Genomic DNA, 22,803 nt, shown 5'->3' with positions numbered 1-22,803 from the left:
TTCAACAGGTCCACGGCTTCCGCTGGTGTGGCCACGGACTTGAGCCCATTGTCTACGTTGAAGTCCTGTTCCATGAACTGTCTTGCATCCAGACCATATTGCCGTTCTCCAATGCATGCAGTTTGGTGTTGCCCATAGTTGGCTATTGCAGGAGATGGTCCGTTTCCAAAAACATGAACTCTCATGCGATACTCAGTGATTGTCTGGCAATGCTGTTCATCGCTGAACCACAAGAATCGCAAGTAGTTGCAGTGATCTCTGACGAGGAAGGAGTAAAACATTTGCTGGATGTCTGCCATTATGGCTATGGCTTCCTTCCTGAAGCAGAGAAGCACACCAAGTAGACTGTTGATCAGGACAAGTTCCGTGAGGAGGACCTTATTCAGTGAGAAACCTTGGAACTGTGTGCTGGAATCAAAGACCACTCTGATCTGACCAGGCTTTTGAGGATGGTATACTCCAAAGAACGGCAGGTACCAGCATTCTTCACCTGCCTTCAGTGGTGGTGTGACTTCTGCGTGCTTGTTCTGCAACATCTTGTCCATGAACTCCATGAAATGGACCTTCATTTCAGACTTTCTTGCTAGAGGAAGGTGCAAGGTGATGAGCCTAGATAGGGCTTCTTCTCGATTGTTGGGTAAGCATTGTCAAGATGTGCAGAAAGGGAGTGGAGCGACACAACTCTCTGAGTCATTTTGCCGAAGTTCCTGTTCCATCAGCTGCAGGAACTGCTTGTCTTCCATAGAAGGAGTGAGCATGTTGTCATCTTTGGTTGTTTGGAACACTGTATCTTCCAAGACAAAGTCCTTTTCATGTAAAGTGAAGTGTTCCTCACATGGCTTCAAGTGTGAGGCTCTCCCATTGTCCAAGACATTTGTTGTGAAGACGCTTGTCTGGTTTGGCATCTGTAAGCGATCTACACATACGTTCCCCATGACGACCCATCCTAACTTTAATCTCTGATCATGCCCAGCAAAAGCAAGATTTGTGCATCAGGGTCTAATGCTGGAAGTTGACTTGTGATGGGTCTTAGATGAGGGTGGTGTAACGCTATGTCTGGTGTGGGAATCTGGGTGCGGTTGTTCGGTAAGGAGTTGCACTCCAACAGTAGTGGCAGAGAAAACTGAACACTGCCGTCAAGGGACTGGATTTGGAACCTGACAGCTCTCCTCCCCACCATGTGCTGTACCCTAGCACATCTTCAGGATGTATTGCATCTCTTCTCCATATACATCAAAGAGGTCAAAGACTTCTGAGCTGGCCAAGGACTGATTGCTTTGTCCATCCAAGATGATGTAAATCTTTGCAGCCACATCAGGGTGACTGGTAGGGAAGACTGCAGCCAGACAAATCTGGTTGCAGGTATGTTGACTGTCCATGATGCCACAAACCTGAGTACAGTGAACACTGACAGGCACATCTGGGCCTGCGGCTCCGTCTGGGGCACAACCGAAGAGGAGCCAGGTGTGGGTGGCTGTGATGAAGCAGGGTCCGGATGCAGAGTGGAGGGGTGCTGATCACTGCTGCACACGGAACATGTGACCTTGGCTGTACAAGTGGCAGCTGTGTGGAAAGTGGACTCACAGCACTTGGAGCACACCTTGTACTCTACAAGCAAAGCTTTCTGCTCCACCAGAGGCTGTCCTCTGAAAGCTCTACAAGAGTTCAATGGGTATGACACTTCATGGAAAGGGTAGAAGAATTGCAGTGATGTCCATGTGTGTGACCTCTGCACTGGACGTTGCTGCAGCGAATGTTTTCGTTCTGCAGGCTTCTGATCCAGCTGGGTCTTCCCTCTGGAAGTAGCTGGCATGGTAGACACCCCTGTTTTATGCATGGACACTGCTGGCCTGGCTCTTGTGTCCTGTGAAGATGCCCTATCAGGCTGAAAGGTAGAGAGGCGGATGGCATATCCACGTTGTGTGTCCTTGCCAATCAAGTGACGAAGCCCACGAGAAGTGAGAAGGGAAGATACATCCCCAGATGCTCGTCCTTGTAGCTGCTTACAGTGACTCCACTTGTTTTGCAGCGAGCCTGGTAACTTCTCTGTAATCACCATCTGTGCCAAATGTTAGTCAAGGAATGCCAGCCCAGGTAGTCTTGGATTCCTCTTGGCAGCTTCCAGCTCTGCGAGGATATCAGCCAAGTCCCAGAGTTGCCACGGTTCAGTGGCAGGTATCTTGAGGAACCTCCTTAGCTGCAGCATGAGTGAGCCCTCAATTTCAGATGGTGCCCCATAGCATTCATCAAGTAATCCCAGACCTGTGCAAGGGCCATCCCGGAATCTTTGACGTGTGCTGCAAATACATGTTGAGCCTGAGCTGCTGACTCGGGGCCCAGCCATGCAATTAGGAGTGTGAGCTCATTGGGCTGCAACTTCATACCCCTAGTAGCTCCTTGGAATGTCACCTTCCAAAGCAAGTAGTTGTCTGGGCAATCGGAGAACTGAATGCCAATGTTAGACTGTCCTTTTATCACAAATGTTGTAATCAATCCACCAAAATATTGTGGTTGGTCTGAAAAATTATGTTAGCATATGAAGTTTCATTTCACCTAAAGGAAGTAGAAAACCCTATCTATAAACCTAAATTTCAAGAAAAGTGGTTCTGCATCCATGCAGTATTCTGACTCAAATGCTGACTTAGGCAAGAATAAAGCCAAATTAAATTTTATATATACAGTTTAAAATAATGAATTGGATTCTATTAATCCTTTCTGTTAATTTGCATCCTATGACTCTCTTCTGCTTAGTGTTCTTTAAAGGAAAAAAGGCTTCTTCCAACAGAGAAGGATGTTTTTTGATGGAGGAAAGTGGGTTTTTTTTTCCCCTTGAAGATTTTTGGTGGAGGAAGACTTGGTAAAAGGAACACTAAGATCGAATTTAGTAGAAGGCATGATAGGATCCAACCCAATATAAACAACATAGGTCTCTTCTTTCCTGTTGAAGTTGTGTTTATGCTTATGAATTTCAGTGGCTTCCCTATGCAATCTGACGAAGTAGTTGGAAGTGTTGTCCAGTATTTTAGTGTCCTGGAATAAGACTGATACAGAAAGATACAGATACAGATACTGATACAGTACTGTATCAGATACTGATAAAGAACAGAAGGTCAGGGGCGAGGTAGTGATATTTTTCCAAGATATTTTTTCTTCTGAGGGGGCCCTGCTCCAAAGATTTCTGGCACAGAATGTGTAAGCCTGGCATGGGAAGCAGGGGAGAGAATGGGTGTTCTGGTGATGTACCGATTGCCCAGCTTGCCAACTGACACCCTGCTGAAGCTGTTGCTGATTGGGTGCTGTGGTTCCCCAAGCCAGTGGTCCTGGGAGACTTCAACATCCACGCAGAGGCTAGCTTGTCAGGGGCAGCCTCAGACTTTGTCTGCCATGGTGATATTGGGTCTCTCCCAATCAGCTAAGGATCCCATTTCCCCAGTGGGGGTGGGAAATCCCCCACTTTCACTCTCTGCCCTCCGCCCTCCACTTACTTGGCCAGTGGGTGAGGAAGACATGAGAATGGGCCTCCCGGGCGTGCTCCCGGTGCAGCACAACGATGTCACTCCTGGGAGTGACATTATTGTGCCCCCCCAAGAGCGCTCCTGTGCTTTGCAATGGGCCAATTTCGGCCCCAAACAGGTCCGTTTTGTCCCATTTGAGGTCAAAATTGGCTCTCTGTGAAAGGCATGCATGCCCCTGCACCCTGCACAATGATGTCACTTCCTGGAATTTTGCCCTACTAAAATCTTACCTGTGTGTTTCGCTACAAACTTGCTTTGTACTCAATAACAAAAGGAATTCTAGGAGGATGTGATCACTTCTCTCTATGGTTCTCACCACCTTTCCCCATCAACCAACTCTTCTTTGTTGATTAGTATCAAGTCCAGTATGGCCAAGCCCCTTGTTGCTTCCTCCACCATTTGAGAAAGGAAGCTGTTGGACAGGCAGGTCAGGAAGTTGCATGACCCTGGACCCATAGCAGAGTTGGTCTCCCAGCACACATCAGGGAAGTTGAGGTCTCCTATAACTACAAGGTCATGTTTCTTGGATGCTCTATAAAGCTGCTCACGGAGGGCAGAATCCACCTCATCTCCTTGGTCAGGCAGTCTATAACAGACCCAATCCGCAATACTGCTCGTCCTTCCCTCCCTTATCTTCTCTCAGACAATTTCCACTGGGTTGTCACTCTCCTCCTCCAGTATTTCGTGACAATCAAGCCCTTTCCTCACATACAGTGCTACTCCACCTCCTCTACAACTCTTCCTGTTCTTGTATAACTCATACCCATCCACTATATATTCCAGTGATAGGAATCATCCACCAAGTCTCTGTAATGTCTGCTAAGTCATATCTTTCCATCTCCATTAGATCAAGTCCCTCCTTCTTATTGCCCAATGTAATTTCTGAGCATTCTTAAGAGGGAAGCAGTAACTACATTGGCAGTTGAATGTGAAGTTTGGAAGCTTCTGAGCAAAAGGATTTTTAGAACATACAAGCAGCCTAATTCTAAGGAGCTAGGTTACCTATAGCAGTACAATCACACATTTGTCATACTGATGCTAAAGATTAGAGAAACGTACCTTTGTTTCATTTGCCATCTAAAAATGACAGAGGACCAATTTTTGCCTATTCTTAAATCAATTTTGCCCTGATTTAGGGATTGGGGCAATTCAAATAGATTGTTAGATCACCACCTCCATGCTTCAGCCATACCCTGCCTTTAAAATGTACCTTATGTATTTGCACATAGTGCTGTGAAACCCTATGTATGTTTTGATTAATAAATAATAGACTGCAGGCATCTTTGGAGGGAAGGGGGTATTTGGGGTTTTATTTTGTATATTTTAATTGTGATTTGTAAGCCACTTTGAGCCAATATAAAAGGTGGGTTTAAATACTTAAATGGCCTCTTCTTACTCTCGCTCAACCTATTTTTTTTTCTTTTAAAGAGTAATTCAGAAGACCTGGTGCAAGCCCTTAAAAATGTTGTAAGACACTATGAATCTGGGATTGTATCCTTTTCTTGTTCTTCAGAGAGAAGAATGGAGAAGAAAATTCAAAGTAATTTTTGTTCATTTATATTTTGCTATAGATATATTGTCACAAACAGATATGATGATGATTATTAATCTTCATCTATCATCATCTATCTGTAAAAGACAAATTGAGCATGCATGCAGCTCAGATTAGGTCCTGCAGGGATGGGAGAGGATATTTAATCCTTCAACCCCAGTTCAGTTTTCACTGATCAAAGCTTTTATTAGCACATTAAAGGGGGGAAATGGTTTTTAAAGGACACATCTCCCCCCCCCCCCTTTTAAAGTAAATTTGCAGGTTTAAGGGTTAAAACCCCTCCTGTTCCCACACAGATTCACTGCAAGCTAGAACTGTTCAGTTTGTCTTTTGCAGATAGATGGAGATCCGTAATCTTCATCATGTTGGCTTGTTCCTTAAGTTGATGTCTTTAATAAATGGATGCATCTTGGTACTACGCCCTCTGCAGTTTGTTAGGATGCTTATTTTTATTGTCATCTATGTTACATGGTATAACTTTGTTCTTTTCTAAATACTACTACATGTCAAGAAGTCTTGAGCATAACCTAGGTTAACACCTAAATAACTATCATTTGTCACAGTCAGATAACTTATAGTGGTATATTACTGACTTCAAAATAGCAATATCTGTATAAGTGCTGGCCCCAATTTGGGAATCCCGAATCTTTACCAATAGGGTCCGATTCGGGTATTTTATCCTAATCGGAAACCCGAAGCACACACCCCTAGTTTGATATATCTATCAGTTTAAAAATGACAGGGAGGCAGATCTTTTAGTACAGAGGTGCTAACTGATATATTAACATGACGATCCTGTACAAGATGATTTCAGTGGGTTTAGATTACAGTAACTCCTCATAGGATTATACTGTAATTCTCTGTAAATAGTCTGCTGTTCGTTTAAGGCAAAGGAAACTCCTCTGTGTCTTATTCTGAGTAGTTCAGTGAGACTGAGATATGCTTACACTGTGCTGAAAATCAATCTATTACTATTTTCTCTTAACCACTCAATTTTCCTTAATTCTTAAATATTACAAGCCTCTTAAGGAGTTAACAAGAATTTCTAAAATTTTAAACCTATGTGCAGAAAAAATTCAGGACCACATTGATTTTATAGAACCTACATGTGAAATTCTTAAATTATATAGGTAAGTATTCTTTATATTAGTGCTAATCGTTCATACATGGCATATTATGTTCAGAGTTGTGTTATAGTTAACTGAGTTTCACCTGTTCATTTCCTATCAATGTTCTTTTATGCACCAATCTTTCATGAGCATTTTGAGATGTGGTTTGGTGAGTATGAAACTACCATTGCAGGATTTGTGATATATAACAAGTAAGGATTCCCACAAGTCTCTCTGTGCATGAGATGGGTTGTTGAGGGATTATTGTCATCAAGAAATTAAACTAATAGGGCTGGATCCATACCAGTTGTTTCCACAGCACAAGGTTTTCCACTAGTGGAGTGTGATCTCCCTCTGCCCCAACAACAATCCAAATGCCCCTAAAATCCTGTTGTTGGAGGAGAGAGGGCCCCTGGGAAACAAGATTTGAGAGGGCATTTGGAGCTGCCATGGGAGGAGGGAGGTAAGAAAATTGTGCTCTGTGAATGGAAATCCTTGCACCCATTGAAAAATAGTCTGGATTCAATCCAGTACATTTTGTTAAAGTGAGTTTTATTAGTTGGAGGGAAAACATTCACAGTGATTTTGCTACCAAGTATAACTGGATATTTAAAAGGTCTTGTGTAAGTACACTGATATGTCAGCTGTCAGGCCAGTATCATGAAAAGAAAATTTATGTAACCATGTCTAGGAAATGGTTCCTAGTCTTTGGAGCCAGTATCTGTTATTAATACCCACAATCCTGGAAAAATACTTCAGTCACAATAGAATCCATTTTTAAGCATTCACATTCAAAGTATATGATGTCTAGAAGTCAAATATAATGTCTGTAAAGTCAAATCCAAGTATATAATGTCTACCTTTATCCAATAGACTTTGAAGTAGAATCTCTAGGATTGCATTGCCTGATGAACCCACCAAGCTTCTGCCTCCTTCTGCTTGTCTCTTACTTACTTTGCTCCTGTGGTTTTTTCCCCCCTTCCACTCTTGTTGACACTGGCTGTGCCTGAGTTCTTTCCAGCGTTCTGCACGTAATGTGCAGTGTAAAAATGTTCATTACATGATAGTCAGTAAACAGAGTGATCGTATTTTTTCCTTAAGGAAACTTTAGTCCTTTATTTTCTACTCTCTCTTAAATGACCAAATAAAATCATGCCGGTTTGTTTTAACTAAGGATATCCTCCCATCTATCAGATGCATTTAGTTCCTGTTACTTTACAGTTTAGGAATGAAGTGATTTTGGTTTTTTCTCTGGTACATAAACAAACCAGAAATGGAGCTTTTTACGCTGGAAATATGAATAGTCCTACTGAAGATAGTTGGACAGCTCTCATGTGTTTATGGTACACTGAATTAAAGCTCAGGGAGGTTGCAATCAATTAACTGTGTTTAGTTTAAAAGCAGAGATAACCACCCTCAAACACTCATCTTCACATTTCAAGTAACGGAGGGGATAAATATCGGTTGCCTTAGGGCCTGTAAAACTTGCTTGTCAGTTCTATAAATACAATCAAAGTTACATCATAGTAGCTATAAATTATATCCACATCCTGCAAAATAACTTTGTTTCCCTTATACATTTCATGAAAACTGAAGATTTGACTTTATTCCCTATGGCATTTTATACATTTTTTAGATAACTACTTCGTTTATGTTTTACAGGTTACCATTTTATAAAAAGAAGTTATCCGATGAAGTAAACTATGCTAAAGAAGCTCAAGAATCAGTTGCACAACTGGGTAATTTTAGACTGCTGATTTGTTTTATAGCTCAGATGGAATTTTATTTTTGTCTTTTCCTTCAGATATATTTTTATGTACTAGAAATTTCCTGATACATTGTAGAGGTACTTGACCCATACAAGACATTCCAAATCCAAGAATAATTAAAATATGAAGTGAGTTTTTATTTATTTACTTCATACCTGCCTTTGTCCCCAACAGGGACTCAAAGCAGCTGACACCATTATCCTCTTCTCCGTGTTATTGTCACAACAACCCCGTGAGGCTGAGTGTGTGTGACTGGCCCAAAGGCACCCAGCAAACTTCTTCCATAGGAGAATTGGGATCTGAACCTGGGTCTCCCAGGTCCTAGTCCGACACTGTAATCACTATACCATACTGGTTGTCAGTTGCGTATTTCAAAGAAAACTGTCCAAACAGTCTGTGGCGGCAATTCTAAATATCTTTAGTAGGCAGTAAATCTTGTTGGACTCAGTGAAATTTAGTTCCAGAGGATTTTATTTCCAAGCAGTTAGATGTATTTATTCCCTTCAAGTTCATACAACTGCTCATCTGTGTCAAGTCTTGTTATGTATCTCTGTAAATAGGATAGCATCACGGAAGCAATCTGCCTTTCTTATTTTATTTCTATGCTAAATTTATTAAACATCTATCATAAATAAGTAACAAATAAATAACCCATCAAAATCACCAAAGTGGAATTGTCATATAGCAATGATTGCTTATTACATTATCCATGTTGGTTACAATAAACAATACTAAACTCCATTAGTACAAAAATAAAAAAAATAAAATTAGGCCCTAAGTACTATGCTATTAAAACATTCATAAATTAGTAAAAATTAATAAACGTTACTGATGGGAGTAGTAAACTAGAACATTAAAATAAAATTGCAGGGGTTTGTGTGGGGTTTTTAATGGCAATAAATCTTTCTTATGGCTCAGGTATTCCCTTTGGCAGATCTGAAAACCAAAACCTTTTTCATGGAATACTGAGAAGGAATACAAATTGCTGTGAATCAGGGAATGCAACTTAACTGTAAGACTCAGCTAATAGTCATATATTACATTTTTCCTGTTTCTGTAGGTTATCTGATGAGGGTGCCATGTTCTGAAGTAAGGATACAAATCTGTAAGTGTGTTATTAGCTTTTACCATGCTGAGCCTCCAAAGAAAGAATTTGATGGTAAATTTTATTTTTATGTATAGTTTTGATTGACACCGGCTTAATTAAATGTAGCCACAACATGATTCAGGCTGTTTCCACATGTCCTTAAAGGGATGGCCCACTCATTGAACACTGGTGGCTTTTCGCCTTAATTCCAGATGTTTCCGTTTTCAAAACCGTTGCAGGCTGTTTGGCGGCTGTTTTTTCGGCACCTTTTCTGGTACCACACTTTACCGCCATCTCTCTGCACAAGACGTCTGACATATGTCGGGAGACACTATGTTAGCTGGGAAGCATAGTTTTGAAAAACAAATCTGGTGGAGATCGCTCCAGAGGGGACGGATTCTCTTACAGCCCTCTGCTGAATTTTGTGTCTCCCCTTCAGGAGCCTTTGCACTGCCAAGGCTCGGTTAATTCAAAGTTTTAAGCAACGAGGGTGGCAGGGTAAAAGCTCCAGAAGGGAAGACAATCCGGCACGTCAGAAGCAATGGAGGGCTGTGGGAGAATCCATCCCTTCTGGACCGACCTCCACCGGTTCTGTCTTTTAAAACTATGCTTCCTGGCTAACATTGCATCTCCCAACACTTGACGAACATGTGCCCAGGCATCTCCTGTAGAGAGACTCTTTATTATGTAGTCTTCCCTTTCCCTTTTTTTTGAGGGGGAAGAATCATGTGATTCAAACTGCTGTACAGTCAAACTTCTGTCATGCCCTTGTATATTCATTATGAATGAGCTGGAGGAAGTTAAGCACTTTAGGAACAGTATATTCAGAATAGGCAGGATTTTATTTATAATGATAGCTGTAGTAAAAGTTGCCTAATATTTTCAATATATAATCTTAATTTTAGTTTGTTGCACCTCTTTCTCTTGTTTAGTTAAATGCAGTTCATCTCCAAACAAATGTCAGTCTGTTTTTTTCATGGTGGGTTGATTCTAAATCCGTTTTTTAAATCATTGATTTAAATCCAGCTTCTCAGTTTGAAATTATTGTATTTCTTGATATAATAGTTAAACAATTTAAAATACTTACATGTGATATAGAAAACTGTATAAAACAAAAACTTTTAAGAATGCATGATTAAAATTAAGTGATTTCATACAATAAAGCAAACCATAATTTGTTTTAAGCAGAATTAAAAGCCACAATCAAACTAAGGTTTCCTATTCTGGTGTCCAGGTCAACTAAGGTTGTGCAAATTATAATTTTCCTTATTTGGAGGTAAAGGCAAATTATAGGTTGCCATGAAAGAGGAATTTCATGGGAATCAAAGCATACAAAGAGAAGGAGAGAAAAGAGAGTGCAAGCCTAAGACTTGCTGTTGTAATACATAACTGTTGTTAGTATGATTGCATCTAAGTTGAGCAAATGTGGTTGTTGGGGGTTTTCCGGGCTGTATTGCCGTGGTCTTGGCATTGTAGTTCCTGACGTTTCGCCAGCAGCTGTGGCTGGCATCTTCAGAGGTGTAGCACCAAAAGACAGAGATCTCTCAGTGTCACAGTGTGGAAAAGATGTAGGTCATTTGTATCTACTCAGGAGGGGTGGGGTTGAGCTGAGTCATTCTGTAAGAGTTTCCCAGGGTGTGGAATGCTAATGGCGGGAGGCTTCACTGAATCCTGAGGAGGTTCTTTTGCATATGGATTGGTGCTTGATGTGCTAATCTTCTCTGCAGGGCTATTGTCGGGTGTGGAGTGTTTTGTTGGCCTGGTGTTTTTCAGAACTGGAGCCCATGCTCTGTTCATTCTTAAGGTTTCTTCTTTCCTGTTGAAGTTTTGCTTATGCTTGTGAATTTCAATGGCTTCCCTGTGCAGTCTGACAAAGTAGTTGGAAGTGTTGTCCAGTATTTTGGTGTCCTGGAATAAGATACTGTGCCCTGTTTGAGTTAGGCTATGTTCAGCCACTGCTGATTTTTCAGGCTGTCCAAGTCTGCAGTGTCTTTCATGTTCTTTTATTCTTGTCTGGATGCTACGCTTTGTGGTCCCGATGTAAACTTGTCCACAGCTGCAGGGTATACGGTATACTCCTGCAGAGGTGAGGGGTGTCAGACTGTGGCTAGATAAGGCACTCTCTGCAAGATTCCCTTTAGAAGCAAGAATAAGTCCAATGTCTGGCAAAGGAAGCTTTATTGCAGAAAAGGTCCATTATAGTCCACTGTCCTGAATAGGAGACTCAGGATGGTACATGATCATTGTTACCAATGAAGAGCAAGCATAGGATACAGAGTAACAATACCCATCTGGAACAGCCTCCCCCCACAGTTCTCAAAACAACATCTTTCAGTCCTGGGAAGCTGCTCTCCTTCAAGGCCAATGCCTGGTGGAACGGTGTTAGACAAAACAGTCTCCTCTGGTGGGAATGCTGCCTGGGAACTGGTGCACCTGAGGAGAAAACACTTAAACACTAAAAGCATTAGAAAATGGAGTCAGTATAGTTAAGATATATACTGGACCTGACATTTCTGCCCCCCTTAAAATAGATCCCCCCCTGGTTTATATGGGTAGCGAGTATGAAAAGCTTTGGTCAATCTAGGAGCATGAACATGTGCAGAGTTCACCCATTCATCGTAACCAGAATCAAAGTCCTTCCATCTAATGAGGTAAAAAAGCTGATTTCTCTTGATTTTAGAGTCCAAAATTTGTTGTACCTCATAGTGTATTTGGTCGTCAATTAAAGTTGGAATGGGTGGAGCTTTGATATGCCATTTGTTGTCGGTGGGAGCTTTCTTCAAAAGGCTGACATGGAACGTATCATGCACATGGCGAAGGTTCTTGGGTAATGTTACAGCAACAGTCACTTTATTTATTACCTTGCGCACAGGAAAAGGTCCTAAGAATTTCAGAGCGAGTTTGCGGCTTGTCTGAGCTAGCTTTAGGTTCTTTGTGGAAATATACACATGGTCTCCTGGTTGTAATTCCCATTCGGCCACACGATGGCGATCTGCGTACTTTTTGTAATCCAGTTTGGCTTTTTCAAGGTGTCTCTTAATGATAGTCCATTGCTGCACCGCCTCCCCCCACCATGAGGATACATCTGGCAATTTAGAGGAATGGAGAGGGGGTGCGTCCAATGGGAAGGGATTGAAGTGAGTCCCATATACAATTTTGAAGGGGGCTTCTCCCGTTGAAGCGTGTACACTGTTGTTATAGGAGAATTCGGCTAGAGGGAGAAGGTCCACCCAGTTATCTTGTTGAAAATTGATGTAGCAACGAAGGAACTGTTCTAATATTTGGTTTGTTTTTTCGGATTGCCCGTCGGTTTGTGGGTGGTGGCTTGAACTGATACCTTGTTCAATATTCAACATTTTCAAAAGCTCCCGCCAGAAGTTGGCAACGAACTGTCCGCCGCGATCCGAAATCACCTTGGACGGAAAAGAATGTAATTTTACGATGTGTTTTAGAAACAGATCCGCTAGTTTTCGAGCGGAGGGTATAGCAGTACAGGGGATAAAATGGGCTTGTTTGGAGAACAGATCTACCACAACTAAAATACAATTATGTCCTTTTGAAAGAGGTAGATCAGTGATAAAGTCCATGGAGATTACTTCCCAGGGCCTGTTCGGCGTTTCCAATGGTTGCAGGAGACCCGGAGGTTTCCCTTTTCTGGTTTTTGCGCTGAGGCAAACAGGGCAGGAACTAACGTATTGGGAAATGTCTTTGCGCATGCCCGGCCACCAGAATTGTCTTTGAACTAGGTGTAAAGTTTTCAGGTACCCATAATGTCCAGCAGTGGGAGCATCATGACAGCGCTGCAAGACTTCCAGCTTAAGGCTGTCCGGGACATAAAACTTGCTCCCAGCTAGCCAATCCCCCTGTGGGGATTGGGTTAGTTTGTTTCGCGGAGCTTTATCCCCCTCCTTCTCCACTTCAGTTTTAAGTTTCGATTTCCATTCTTGGTCGGCCGGGTGGGGCTGCTTAGCACGGCTGCGAGTAGTCACCACGCCCCCAAGTTGCTTAGGCGAGAAGACCGTGTCGACAGTCTCCGCCCGTTTGCTCTTATGTTGGGGCATGCGCGACAGGGCGTCCGCCAAAAAGTTAGTTTTGCCCGGGAGATAATTGAGGGTGAAGTTGAATTTGGAAAAGAATTCCGCCCACCGCAATTGCTTGGCATTCAGTCTGCGTGGGCTTCGGAGGGCCTCCAAGTTTTTATGATCTGTCCAGACCTCGAAAGGGTATCTCGCCCCCTCCAGCCAATGCCTCCAGTTAGTAAGAGCTGCTTTCACTGCAAAGGCCTCCTTCTCCCACACATTCCAATTCCTTTCTGCCTCTGAGAACTTTCTAGACAAGAATGCACAAGGCCGCAATTTCCCATCCTCCCCCTTCTGTAGCAAAACCCCCCCTATCGCCGTATCGCTGGCGTCGACCTGTACTATGAAGGGGGACTGTTCGTTGGGGTGGGAGAGGATGGGTTCCGTTACAAATTGCTTTTTAAGGCATTCGAAGGCCGTTTGGCAATCGGGGGTCCATTGTAGTTTAGCAGAGGGTTTTTTGGCTTGGTCCCCTTTATCTTTGGTTTTCAGCAATTCTGTTAAGGGGAGTGTGATTTGGGCGAAATTTGCTATGAAGTCTCTATAGAAGTTGGCAAAACCCAGGAAGGATTGCAGTTCTTTGCGGGTGGTGGGTGTTTGCCAATCCTGGATCGCCTGTATTTTGGCTGGATCCATTTTCAACCCCTCTTGGGAGATACAATACCCAAGGTAAGTGAGTTCGGTTTTATGGAATTCACATTTGGACAATTTGATGGGCAGTTTATTCTTCATCAAGGTGGCCAGGACCTTTTGTACCATTTGAACATGTTCTTCCTCGGTGTCAGAATAAATTAAAACATCATCAAGGTACACCACCACCCCTTTGTACAGAAATTCATGTAGAACTTCGTTTATCATGGACATGAATACAGACGGGGCTCCCGTCAATCCAAAAGGCATAACTAAGTATTCATATTGTCCGAGGGGCGTATTAAACGCGGTTTTCCACTCATCCCCTGCCTTGATACGAACGTGGAAGTAAGCATCTTTTAGATCTAATTTCGTAAAGATCTTACCTTGGGCCACGACGTTGAGAAGGTCTCGGATGAGCGGTATAGGATAGGCGTTGTTGGTGGATACTGCATTCAGTCCTCGGAAATCCGTGCACAGTCTGAGTCCCCCATCCTTCTTTTTCACGAAGAGAACTGGAGCGGCGTGGGAGCTAGAGGCTGGGCGGATGAACCCTCGTTGGAGGTTGGTGTCGATGAATTTCCGGAGCTCTTCACGTTCATGGAGACTCATGGGATAGAGTCGTCCTTTAGGCAATGAGGCTCCGGGTAAAATTTCCACCGCACAGTCCGTTCGTCGGTGCGGGGGTAGAGTATCAGCTTCCTCCTCCGAGAAAGCATTTAGAAAAGGCCAGTACGGTTCTGGTATTTGGTTGACTTCTTCTTGGGTGAGGAGGGCCTTTTCTTTATAAGTTGGGTCTTCGCCCCAGTTTTGATTCCAACGGTGATTTTTACAGTTGGCATGATTGAAGGTAATACATCCTTGAGCCCAGTCTATGTAGGGATTGTGATCACATAGCCATTTGCTGCCTAGAATTAACGGGTACTTGGCAGTAGAGCTGATGACAAAGGACCTCTTTTCCCAATGTTGTCCCATGCCTGTGATCACCGGGATGGTTTCAGTCGTGACCGGATTCATGTTGGTACCATCCATTTGTTCAAAGATTACTGGATTTTGTAATTCCCGAGTTGGTAAGACCAGTCCATTGACTAGAGCTGGGGCTATGATGTCTCTTGAGCAGCCCGAGTCAATAAGAGCTTGCACCCGAATGTGCATTTTTCTCTCTGGGTTGATTAGAGTCACTGGCATGAATAAAATGGACCCAGGTGGCCGGTTCCGTGCAGGGACGGGCTTGGGGCGGATCTGTCGTTTGGGCCCTTTTACGACAGATCCATCTCGTTTCCCGACTGGGGACTTTCTGGATTGACTTCTGCAGATGGGGAAGCGGGATCGTATTCCATAACTTCTTCCGCTTCCAGCCCTCTCTCTGAGGCTGGCCTTTGGGAAGCGCCGCGGCCTCTGTTTGCTCGTGGAGCTGGAGTCGGTCGTTGGAGCGTAGGGAACGGAGCAAGGGTTGGACGCCGTAATTGAAGCGGAGGTCTTTGCACAGGCCGGTAGGGGCATTGTGCTGCAAAGTGACCAGCCTGTCCGCATTGCAAACACAGCCCTTGTTGCCATCTAGCATCTCTCGCTCCACGGGTGGCGTAGCCAGCTCCCCGAGCTCCCTTCTGTAAGGTCAATGGTCTTCTTTGTCCCGTTTGTTGTTGTTGCTCAACCAAACGGACTTCTAAAATGCGATTCTCCACTTCGCAAACAAGTTGAATCCAACCTAACAGCGTAGGGGGATTGTCTTGCATGAGGGCTCTGTCCAAAAGTCTCGGATTAAGTCCTTGTTTGAACAGAATAATTTTTGTGGACTCCTCACACCTGGGGCACTTGGCTGCTAATTGCCGGAATTTTGTAACATAGTCTCTGGCTGACATGCTGCCTTGTTTGATGGCTTGCAATTCTGTTCGGGCCCGGGTTTCCTCTAAAGGGTCTTCATATTGTGCTCGGATGGCATCCACTAACCCCTGGAGAGTATCAAGTTCTGGGGCCCCAACATTGTACAGTCCTACATACCAATCTGCTGCCTTGCCCTGTAAACGAGATCCAAGATGTTCAATTTGACTAGCCTCACTGCCAAAAAGGTGCCCCCACCGGTTGAAAAACTGTACCACTTGTACCAAGAAAAATCCCAGTTTGGAGGGATCCCCATCGAAGGTGGCTTCCAACTTCACCCAGCCCATCGGGAGTTCTTGTCTCGGAGCAGGCGCTGGGTAGAAGTCCATCGGCAGTCTTAATTGCTCCTGGGGCGCGGGAGGAGGTAACTGGAGTCTCGGTCGGGGCAACGGCGGCGGCTGTACTGGCGGCGGTTGAACCGGCGGTGCCGGCGGAGGTTGCCGTGGTGGAGCTGCCGGGGGTGGTCTCGGTTGGGCCGGAGGCTGTAGTGGCGGGCGAGTAGGTGGCGGCAATCTTGGCCTGGCTGGTAACACAGGAGGCGTTGGCGGCAGCTGTCGAGGTGGAGGCAGCTGGTGTGGTTGAGTGGAGATTGGCCGCGGAGGAGGGGGTTGGAGGTGCCGTAGAGGTGCAGGCCTTCCCGGTTGATTCGGAGGTGGTAAGACGGGCTGGTCCTGGGGCTGCTGCAACGGTATGAGCCGCGGTCGAGGTGAGAGGGGCCGCAGCAGCGAGGGTCGAACGGGTGGAAGGCCGCGCGGGCTTGCCCCTCCAGGCGTTGTTATTCTGGGAAGCATCGGCTGGCCTCTTGGCGCTGGTAGACCGTCTCCCGGAGGTTGCCCGACGGGAACAGTTTCGCGCGGTTGACCAGGGGCTCCCTCCCCGGATGGAGCCGCGGGTGCTCCCGCTTGGTCCGGCCGGACCGTTATAGGAGAAGTATGGGGGGGGTATCACCGGTGTATCACTTGGCTTTTCCTCCCCTTCCGTAGGCCTCTCAATGGGGGTCTCGTCTGGCGGTACATCCCCTCCCGTGATAGGAGGTTCGATGGGAGTCTCACCGGGTGGCACAACCGGGTGATCCCTTCTCGGTGGAATTTCCCGCTGTGTGGGAAGTTCCTTGGGTTGTTCTCCCGATTCGCCAGGATAGGTGCCCCCCTCGCCGGTAGGTGACGACCGCTGCTGAACTTCCTCCATCGGATAGGAGATGACACTTTGGAGGGTAGCTATCTGTATCGCCATCTCTTCAGGAGACAGTCTTTCTCCTGCCCCCATTGAGGAAATTAAATGAATGGCGTGAGCCAAACTTTCTTCCATATCCATCAGCTTAGCTTCTAATTGTTGCATTCGACTTGGCCCCGGTTGTTCGCTCAGGGAACCTTCATTCGCTGTACTCACCGGGGAGAAAGGGCCCCACGGAGGAGGGTCCCCTTGGACTATTCGCGACCTCGCGGCTAGAATTCCCTTGGCCATACCCGTCACGGCCGAGATGCTGGTATCTACCGCATAGGTGCGACCTTGTATCTGCTTCCAACTTTGTTCAGGGACTTCCGTTGGCTCTTTCCACGGAGCAAGTTCGGAATAATCCCAACTCAGGGCGCCGCGGCGAGACGTGTCCCCCTCCATCTGCTCAAACGTCCTGTTCCAATATCGCCATGGTTGGCTGCTATCTAGTTCCGGGACGGTTTCTAGGCTTCGGCGCCCGTCCATCGAGACTCGTGGATGGAGTCCACCTGCCCGGCGCTCTCTGGTTTCTCGGGGTCTGGCTCCCCACTCCGACGGGGTGGGTACCGAGATCAAGGGGAGAGCGGATGCTTTCGGCCTTGCCCCGAGGTCGCTTTCGGTCTCGTTCCGAGTACTGAGGTCGATGAGAGGCAGGGTAGAAGTGAAGGCTCCGGTTCCGTTCCCGGTTGCTCCCAGCTCCTGGGAGTCTTGGGTTTGCACCGGTTGATTGTCGGGAGACGCATACGGATCAAACAGAGGATCCCTGTCCGGGACAACCTTGGATTCCGCTGGGCCCGACTCAGACATGATTGGTAACAAAATGTCAGACTGTGGCTAGATAAGGCACTCTCTGCAAGATTCCCTTTAGAAGCAAGAATAAGTCCAATGTCTGGCAAAGGAAGCTTTATTGCAGAAAAGGTCCATTATAGTCCACTGTCCTGAATAGGAGACTCAGGATGGTACATGATCATTGTTACCAATGAAGAGCAAGCATAGGATACAGAGTAACAATACCCATCTGGAACAGCCTCCCCCCACAGTTCTCAAAACAACATCTTTCAGTCCTGGGAAGCTGCTCTCCTTCAAGGCCAATGCCTGGTGGAACGGTGTTAGACAAAACAGTCTCCTCTGGTGGGAATGCTGCCTGGGAACTGGTGCACCTGAGGAGAAAACACTTAAACACTAAAAGCATTAGAAAATGGAGTCAGTATAGTTAAGATATATACTGGACCTGACAAGGGGGTCTCTGCTGTCTTTTGCTGATCGTAGCATCTGTTGTATTTTTCGGGTGGGTCTGAATACTGCTTGAAGGTTATGCTTTTCCATAAGCTTTCCCATCTGATCAGTAATTCCTTTGATATATGGCAAAAACACTTTTCCTGTAGGTGACTGTTTTTCCTTGGTTGTTTGATTCATCCTGGGTTTGATTGCTCTTCGGATTTCATTTCTGGAGTAGCCATTTGCCTGAAGTGCGTGGTTTAGATGATTAATTTCCTCATTGAGAAAGCGCGGCTCACATATCCGTCTTGCACGATCCACTAATGTTTTCATTATGCCTCTTTTCTGTCGGGGGTGGTGATTGGAGTTTTTGTGTAAGTACCGATCAGTGTGAGTTGGTTTCCTGTAGACCTTGTGACCTAACTGAAAGTTTGCTTTGCGGATGACCAAGGTATCCAGGAATGAGAGTTTTCCCTCACTTTCTTTCTCCATTGTGAATTGTATGTTCAGGTGGATGTTGTTGAGATGATTCAAAAACTCCCTCAATTCTTCCTCCCCATGGCTCCAAATGATGAATGTATCATCCACAAACCGGAACCATACACTGGGTTTGTGGGGTGCTGATTCTAGAGCTGTTTTTTCAAAATGTTCCATGTAGAAGTTTGCTATAACTGGGCTGAGTGGGCTCCCCATGGCCACCCCATCCATCTGTTCATAGAATTCGTTGTCCCATTGGAAGTAACTGGTTGTCAGACAATGATGGAATAAGGCTGTTACATCCTCTGGGAAAATCTGATTAATCAGTGCAATAGTGTCTTTTACTGGAACCTTGGTAAACAGGGATACAACATCAAAACTGACAAGTATGTCTTGTGGATTGAGTTTCAGAGAACTGATTTTGTTGATGAAATCTGCTGAAGTTTTCTGTGCGTGTCGGGATGTAGCAGATCCAGACATCATCATTCTACCAGCTGATAAAGGCAATGCTACAGTGATCATGAAAACGGAGGAATACAAAAAGAAGATTAAGGAACTCCTGGACCCCTCCACCTACAAAAAACTAAAACGAGATCCCACTTGCAAAATCACCAGGCTAACAAATGCGCTGATCAAGAATTCCTCACTACATCCCGACACGCACAGAAAACTATGCAAGACTGAAGCACAGCCACCTAGACTATATGGACTCCCCAAAATACATAAAGATTCAGTCCCACTCCGACCCATTGTGAGTGCCATTGGTTCACCGACATATGAATTAGCTAGACATCTGGCAGATCTCCTGCAGGACCACATCGGGAAAACCTCGTCTTACATCAAAGATTCAGCAGATTTCATCAACAAAATCAGTTCTCTGAAACTCAATCCACAAGACATACTTGTCAGTTTTGATGTTGTATCCCTGTTTACCAAGGTTCCAGTAAAAGACACTATTGCACTGATTAATCAGATTTTCCCAGAGGATGTAACAGCCTTATTCCATCATTGTCTGACAACCAGTTACTTCCAATGGGACAACGAATTCTATGAACAGATGGATGGGGTGGCCATGGGGAGCCCACTCAGCCCAGTTATAGCAAACTTCTACATGGAACATTTTGAAAAAACAGCTCTAGAATCAGCACCCCACAAACCCAGTGTATGGTTCCGGTTTGTGGATGATACATTCATCATTTGGAGCCATGGGGAGGAAGAATTGAGGGAGTTTTTGAATCATCTCAACAACATCCACCTGAACATACAATTCACAATGGAGAAAGAAAGTGAGGGAAAACTCTCATTCCTGGATACCTTGGTCATCCGCAAAGCAAACTTTCAGTTAGGTCACAAGGTCTACAGGAAACCAACTCACACTGATCGGTACTTACACAAAAACTCCAATCACCACCCCCGACAGAAAAGAGGCATAATGAAAACATTAGTGGATCGTGCAAGACGGATATGTGAGCCGCGCTTTCTCAATGAGGAAATTAATCATCTAAACCACGCACTTCAGGCAAATGGCTACTCCAGAAATGAAATCCGAAGAGCAATCAAACCCAGGATGAATCAAACAACCAAGGAAAAACAGTCACCTACAGGAAAAGTGTTTTTGCCATATATCAAAGGAATTACTGATCAGATGGGAAAGCTTATGGAAAAGCATAACCTTCAAGCAGTATTCAGACCCACCCGAAAAATACAACAGATGCTACGATCAGCAAAAGACAGCAGAGACCCCCTCACCTCTGCAGGAGTATACCGTATACCCTGCAGCTGTGGACAAGTTTACATCGGGACCACAAAGCGTAGCATCCAGACAAGAATAAAAGAACATGAAAGACACTGCAGACTTGGACAGCCTGAAAAATCAGCAGTGGCTGAACATAGCCTAACTCAAACAGGGCACAGTATCTTATTCCAGGACACCAAAATACTGGACAACACTTCCAACTACTTTGTCAGACTGCACAGGGAAGCCATTGAAATTCACAAGCATAAGCAAAACTTCAACAGGAAAGAAGAAACCTTAAGAATGAACAGAGCATGGGCTCCGGTTCTGAAAAACACCAGGCCAACAAAACACTCCACACCCGACAATAGCCCTGCAGAGAAGATTAGCACATCAAGCACCAATCCATATGCAAAAGAACCTCCTCAGGATTCAGTGAAGCCTCCCGCCATTAGCATTCCACACCCTGGGAAACTCTTACAGAATGACTCAGCTCAACCCCACCCCTCCTGAGTAGATACAAATGACCTACATCTTTTCCACACTGTGACACTGAGAGATCTCTGTCTTTTGGTGCTACACCTCTGAAGATGCCAGCCACAGCTGCTGGCGAAACATCAGGAACTACAATGCCAAGACCACGGCAATACAGCCCGGAAAACCCCCAACAACCATCGTTCTCCGGCCGTGAAAGCCTTCGCCAATACATTGAGCAAATGTGTCTGATACTGCTTTTAAATGATGATAAATGTGGAGTTTAATACTTATTTGTTTTATATTCAGATATCATTTTAACCATATCTTTAAAAGAGACCTCAATTAAAGCATTTTTATTTTTAAAACCTAGCCTGTGATGTATTTTTATGTACCCTGGTATTTTTATATAATATTTAATTTTGTGGAACATCAGTCCCAGGATTTTGACTGGCTCTGATACATCAATTGATTGGATCCTATGGAAGATATCTGCTGATGGAGAGGGGAGCAATTTTTGCCGATTCCCCTTCCCCATTGCAGACCTCCAACACCTTTCATACTATACCTCCCCTGTCAACAGAAATGTTTTGTAGGATCTAAGTAATTGTGTTATAAATACATTAATTAATTATCTTTTGTTTTGTGCTAACATACTTTGTATAGTATTAGACTTCTTTCAATTATTGTTTATGCAGTTTACCAACCACTAAGTGCAAACTATAAAAGGAAGATGGTGGAATTAGGAGGTTTAGCAGAAACTTTAGTCTTGGCGTTGGCATTAGTTGAAAACCAGCTTGCTGAAAAATTATGGATAATTAAAACATTGCAGCATCTTTCCACTTCAGGTGAGTCTAATACAGATTTTTAAAAAAATTATTTTTGCTTAGGCTTATCTAAGTTTCTCTGCTGTTCTATGAAACAATAGCAAAATCTGTCGATCTGATTATTAATCATTTCATATTTCAGAAGCAAACTGCACATTTATGATGAAAGCTGAAGCACCAACAAGATTATGTTCTCATATGAATGATGCTGACATCACTGGTCAGCTACTATTCCGTTCCACAGAAATTCTCTGGAATTTATTAGAAAATGCCTCCAAGGAAGAAATTGTTACTCAGCTTAGTAACTTGGAATGTGTACAGTTAAGTGCATTCAAACAGAATACAGCCTAATGTTGATTAAAAGTTATAAAGTATTGTCATTTTAACCTTATATTTAACCTGTTTTTAAAATGCAAGAGGAATGGAATTCTTATTTTTGACTAACGCTTGATTAGGAAATCTTGTAAAGTGATCATAAATAAGAGAGTGCCATGTACTATATTATTAACACGCTTTATTAGTTAATGGGTAAAAAGATAATCTGTGCTTTAGACTACTATAGCTTTTTCATCTCCCCCCACCCCCCATGTATCAATTCGTAATTAACTTACAGAATTTGGTGATGACCGCTGCCTTAGCTGACTTTAAAAAGGATTAGACAAATGAATAGGTCTGCCAGTGGCTTTTAGCCACACTAGCTAAATGAAACTTCCAGGATGAAAGGCAATATGCCTCTGAATACAGGTGCTGGAAAGAGCTATTGCCTTCATACCCTGCTTGTGGTCTTCCTGAAAGCATCTGTCTTGGCACTTTAGGAAGCAGAAAGGTATACCAGCTCAATTCTAGGTCTGACCCAACAAGCCTTTTCTTATATTCATTTCATTGTTGTCTATTTGAATAAATAAAATGTACTGAATTTTACTTTTTTTCCTCAGTGCTCTGAAAGAAGCATTTACAAACTTACTTTTACATGGCACCCGCCACTATGATCGTCAGCTAAGAAATGACATTTTAGTGATATCCACCCTCATAGCTCAGAACCCTGGAGCACCAATGATTGTATGTATGCATGGTTATGAGTTTTGTGGGTTCATTCACTAGCTAGGGTTATTGGAAAAAAATGTAATTATATGAGATTTTCAATGTTGAATTTTCTTGAGTGGTAGTTTCATACTTTGCTGACAGCTCTGTTTTTAATCAGAGTTCTATATTATAAGCTCTGTGTAATAATGTTT

At 44.1% G+C, this 22,803-nt stretch overlaps 1 protein-coding gene across 1 annotated transcript in view; it reads left to right on the top strand.

The window, feature by feature from the left end:
• The window catches only part of CFAP69 (cilia and flagella associated protein 69), a 53,558-nt gene that overhangs the window by 5,987 nt on the left and 24,768 nt on the right, over positions 1–22,803 (top strand). Inside the window, exons 3-9 of the mRNA XM_054990950.1 lie at positions 4,944–5,006; positions 6,088–6,197; positions 7,839–7,915; positions 9,006–9,104; positions 21,440–21,589; positions 21,711–21,888; positions 22,504–22,627. Coding sequence (XP_054846925.1) covers positions 4,944–5,006; positions 6,088–6,197; positions 7,839–7,915; positions 9,006–9,104; positions 21,440–21,589; positions 21,711–21,888; positions 22,504–22,627 — 801 coding nt within the window. The remainder of the gene's footprint in view (positions 1–4,943; positions 5,007–6,087; positions 6,198–7,838; positions 7,916–9,005; positions 9,105–21,439; positions 21,590–21,710; positions 21,889–22,503; positions 22,628–22,803) is intronic.

This window comes from Eublepharis macularius, chromosome 11 (genome assembly GCF_028583425.1).
Source record: "Eublepharis macularius isolate TG4126 chromosome 11, MPM_Emac_v1.0, whole genome shotgun sequence".
In the NCBI taxonomy this organism is placed as follows: domain Eukaryota; kingdom Metazoa; phylum Chordata; class Lepidosauria; order Squamata; family Eublepharidae; genus Eublepharis; species Eublepharis macularius.
This window is presented reverse-complemented; position numbering and strand designations above follow the sequence as displayed.